General features: G+C 32.7%; 1 protein-coding gene across 1 annotated transcript in view; it reads right to left on the minus strand.

The window, feature by feature from the left end:
• HBS1 (translation elongation factor EF-1alpha (GTPase) HBS1) overlaps positions 1-3,628 on the minus strand; it is a 7,162-nt gene extending 3,534 nt beyond the window's left edge. The window contains exons 1-5 of the mRNA XM_018522648.1: positions 3,384-3,628; positions 3,055-3,120; positions 2,675-2,974; positions 2,547-2,585; positions 433-982 (exon numbers count right to left, since the gene is read on the minus strand). Of these exons, the coding sequence (XP_018378150.1) occupies positions 433-982; positions 2,547-2,585; positions 2,675-2,974; positions 3,055-3,120; positions 3,384-3,426 (998 nt within the window). The 5' untranslated portion in view covers positions 3,427-3,628. The remainder of the gene's footprint in view (positions 1-432; positions 983-2,546; positions 2,586-2,674; positions 2,975-3,054; positions 3,121-3,383) is intronic.
• Positions 3,629-4,898: the final 1,270 nt, after the last annotated feature.

Genomic DNA, 4,898 nt, shown 5'->3' on the forward strand with positions numbered 1-4,898 from the left:
AAAGAAAAAAAGTAACGCAGTTACTAGTAAAGTTACCAAAAAAGTAACTTGTAACTGTAACTTCGTTACAAGTAACGAGTTACTTCCATTCCCTGCTAATGATATCTGACTATCTGGTCGGATACTTAAAAAGTTCCGAATAATACCGAATACCGGATACTTTTCGGATATCTGGTGCATCCCTTGTGGATAAATTTGTTCGAACGTGTCCGAAATTGTTCGAAATGTAGTCAAAATGTGTCTGAATTCTAAATTTCTCCGAAAATTGTCAAAATGTACAAATTCGGACAATTATAGATAAAATAAGATACTTTCCGTCAAATTTCGGCAATACTGTCTTTGTTTGCCAGAATTTGTCATTTTTTTATATATTTCGGACAAAATGATAAATTTTTTCCACCAAGGATCCCCAATAACAAGTTACGTAATCACCTTTCTTCGCCAGTTTCGTCGAGTACCCAAGCATAGGCAAACGATTGTTTTCCTATTTTTTTGCTTTCTTGTTGATATTTATGGATAAGTCTCTGTGGTACTTGACCCAAATCGCAGAGTAATCGTCCAAGTAATGTGCTTTTTCCAGCATCAACGTGTCCCACGACTACCAAGTGGAGCTGTTCCTTGCTGCCGCCTCTCTTACTGTTGTATATCGCTTCGACATCCACTTTTTCTTCATTAGATGCATTAGATTTTACTTTAGTATCTAATTCCGGTGTTACATGACCCGATATAGGTGATTGGCACCTTGGACTATTCATTTTTGACGAGACTATTCTTTTCTCCTTTTGTATGATATCTTCCTTGCGTTTGACTTCAGGACTGTTCCGATTAGAAGACGGACTTCCACAACGTGGACTCAACAAATCTGTGTTTTCTACACCGCTTAAATCAAAACCTTTCACAATAGGTTTTGTCCCGGTCGGTACGACCTTTACAGTAGATGGTGTTGTAACTTGCAACGTAGGTTTTGATGATAATTTGCTACCTATCATGAAATTAATTCTTAGCTATGCTAAGTTGAAGCTATGCTAAGTTGCATCAGAAGAAAGATAAAATATCATCATATGCATATGTATTGCTAATCGCAAAAATTATATATAAATGTAAAAGTTATACTAGTATATACATACAATTACTGTAGTATAATACAAATATAATGCTAATTGTGTATATTATTGTTTTGTAACAATTGTGTGTGTGTGTGTGTGTGTGTGCGTGCGCGTGTGGCGCGTGCGCGCATACGTGCGTTTAAAAACATCTTTCTCAAATCTCTCTATTATAAATATAAAATAATAAAAGATAGTCAAATGATGCTAAAGAGATAGAAATATACAATTAAAATATTATTCCTATTATAAATTTTTTTATATTTTTCAAAAAAATGTTGACACCCTAAATATACATGTTACACATTCAGTAACCTGTTTTACTTATCTATTTTTAAATATATCTTTTAAGATCGATTTGAATTTTGATACGGAGTAGAAAAGTCGAAAGGTTTAACTGTGTTATAACGTACAATGGTTTTAAGAACCGGTCTTTTTCTCTTCCACTTTTTACATAAAGTTTTTCCAAATACCGAGACGTTCTTTTTTGTATATGGAAATTTAATAGATGTCAAAGCACATAAATTTAAAGTGACAGGTAACACATTTGGTGTTATCCTATCGTCATCCTCAAGAGATATCTCTAAATTATGCGTATCGTACAATTTTGTCAAAGTAGTCAAATTGACACCGCAAAAAGCATTATCAGTTAGAAATTCTGCTTCCTTTAAAGCAGCACTCAAATCTACCCAATCGTCAGATAATGGAGTGCAATTTTCATTCATAATATTTATTGGATTTACAAATTGTTTTTCTAACTTATCTATCACGGTATTTCCGTTTGAAAAGATGTCCATATTTGAAAAATCATTCTGAAGTGAATCGATTTCATCTTTGTCCAAAATATTTGTAGATACTAGCTGTCTTTTATTATTCTCATTGTTATGAAATTTTGGTAAATGTACATTTCTCTTTTCTTCACTATCATTTTTCTTAATTGATAGTTTTGGAATGATAAATTGTGAGACTGGTGATTGATACCTATCTTGAGAGTCTACATTATTAGTTGCATTAGATTTTTGTAAATAGTCTGCAGTTAAAGCAGCTAAAGAACTGAAAGTTTGTGCATTTGTGTTATTTTGTGAAGATATTTTTGTTATATTTGAATTTTTAGATTCTGTGTGATGGGAAACAATTCCAGCTAATGATGAGGAAGTTTTGAAGGAATTATTTACATCTTTTGAATTATTTATATTATTTGGTTGACACACAGTCCAAGTAAAATCTTTAGATATATGTTCTTTTTTAAAAGAAAATCTAGGTATTGTGAGCATGTATGTATTAGATTTATCAACTGAAACACCTTACCTTACCGATGAAGTCCAATACAAAGAACATGAAAAAAAAAAGAAAAAAGCAAGGTCATTAGTAGTTCCAAATTTAACACTATGCTCAATATAATATTAGAAACATATAAAATAAGATCTTATGTGCAATATATACCTGGATGTCGCTCCAATTGTTTCTTATTCTCCATAGAATCTGTAAATGTATTTCAAGATTTTTTTTATTTCAATATTATTATATTCAATATTTCAGTTTTAATATCCATTATGACAGAATAAGCATACCAGTGACTTTTTTTGGTGAAGACTCCTTTAAAATAGCATCAAGTGCTATATTTGCATCAAAATTTGACAGAATAATTTTCTCTTTCAATTTAGAATCAGATACTGTGTCACCTATAACGTTTCTAATTGTTTCCAAACAAGATATTAATTTTGCCTTTTCCAATTCAGAAAGATTGAATTTTTCTTCATTGGACGATGGTGAAGACTCATCAATATCTTCATTGTCTTCGACTATATCAGGTTCTGTGATAAATGAAGCAATATTTTGTTGTTTGCTTCGATCAAATAAAAATTGCTCCACTGTGTATATAACATATATTTACAATTAATAAATGATTATACTTTGTTGGAAATCATAGAAAAATCTGTAAAACATATACCACTAGGTGATACGCAATAATCGTCCTCCATTGAATGTCCATAAACGTCATCATAACCATCGTATTCTACATAAAAAAAATTAATGCATTTTTATTTGTACAACGCATCAATAAACAGAAACATTTAATTAAAGGTAAAAATATGATTAAAGGTTACATTGCTATACTCCATAAGTATTTTTATAAACAATATAGTAACAAAAAAAGGAGGATTGTTAATAGATAATCGAAACGTATTATCTTGAAAGATTAAAGTTTAAATTCCTTCGTAAGGATGAAAAAAATCTTGGCAAGATAAAGCGATTCACAACGCATGTGTAGTTACTTACCATCAGAGTAATTCATAGAACGAACGTCTCGATGTCGCGACATGTTTCACATGTGACATAAAATTTAACAACGATAAAAGATCACTTACGTACCCATGTATACCTTCAAGTAAGTATACAACTGAATTACAAACCGCGGATCATCGAAACTGCGATCGCGACGTTTGAATTGCAGCTGTTACTTACAACATAAAATTAATCTTTCCAAACCCCCAATGCACAAAACTGCATGGAACCACGAACCAAAAAAGATTAGATAGAATAGAACGGATTCGGGACCAGCGGACTGCGGAAGCGGAAGGGCGTGTATATACTGAGATACTAGATCATCAATCCTAAATAATTTTTTGTGACTCCGAGAGCCTGGAGGTAATTGAAGAACGTCAACATCAACTGTTTTGATTGTTCCAAAGCTTTTACCAGAATTTTTCCAGGATTTTACTAGATTTTACTTTCCTTAATCACTGTTTTATCATAGAAAAATGTATAAATGTAAAAATTTCTACATTTTTTATAATAAAATGATTGAGGAAGGTAAAATCTAGTAAAATTAATTTATTCTTAAAAAACAATTAATAATGTAAAGTCTGTATTAGACTAGAGATTGAGATTGGGGGGAGGATCCCGTTTGCCTACAGTTCTGATTGTACACACCACTCATATCAACTGGTGCCTAGTAATTTTTCACTGTTTTGCCAATGAGATTATTTTATTTTTAAATTGGCCAATCAGCGATACATGTGTGCAATATGCGACGTGTGCAATCGGAGCCCTCCCGAGATTGGGACTACATTGGAATTTGATCAATCAAAGCAAATTAGTGCACTAAAGTTGATATTGATTTTCTTTTTTCTGATTAGTTAAATTCCAATTTCAATCCTTAACTCCGGATCTACAATAGTGTTTTAAGCCTTAAGCCATAAGACCGGATCTACAATAGGGTTTTAAGCCTTAAGCCATAAGAAATGGGCGAATCACAGTCGCTTATTCTTCTCGGATTTGACTGTAATTGGTCAATTTCTTACGACTTAAAGAAGAATAAGCGACTGTGATTCGCCCATTTCTTATGGCTTAAGGCTTAAAACCCTATTGTAGATCCGGGGTAATAGCTTAAGGCTTAAAAACCTATTGTAGATCCGAAGTAAGTCCTAACAGGTAAAGTTTACCAAAAGGTGAAGCAAATGGCCCACAAGGGGCACTTTATGCAAAAGTCTGTGATGATTATTAGTAATGCGCCCAATAACAGCGAGTGCATATTCAATATTTGAGTGAGCACTTGCTGTTATTGATGTATATTCTTTTTGATTATCCAATCAATATTTTAGATCTAAAAAAATAATGGCTGCGTTCAGCGGACTCATCAACAGTTGAATGAGCGCTCGCTGCTATTGATGTATTCTTCCAGATCTGAAATGCTGTTTGGATGATCTACAAGAATATACCAATAACAGCGAGCGCTCACTCAACTGTTGAGTCCGCTGAACGTAGCCATTGGGCGCATTCAGAACGACAAGA

Source organism: Trachymyrmex cornetzi, unplaced genomic scaffold (genome assembly GCF_001594075.2).
Source record: "Trachymyrmex cornetzi isolate Tcor2-1 unplaced genomic scaffold, Tcor1.1 scaffold1376, whole genome shotgun sequence".
NCBI classification, from domain to species: Eukaryota; Metazoa; Arthropoda; class Insecta; order Hymenoptera; family Formicidae; genus Trachymyrmex; species Trachymyrmex cornetzi.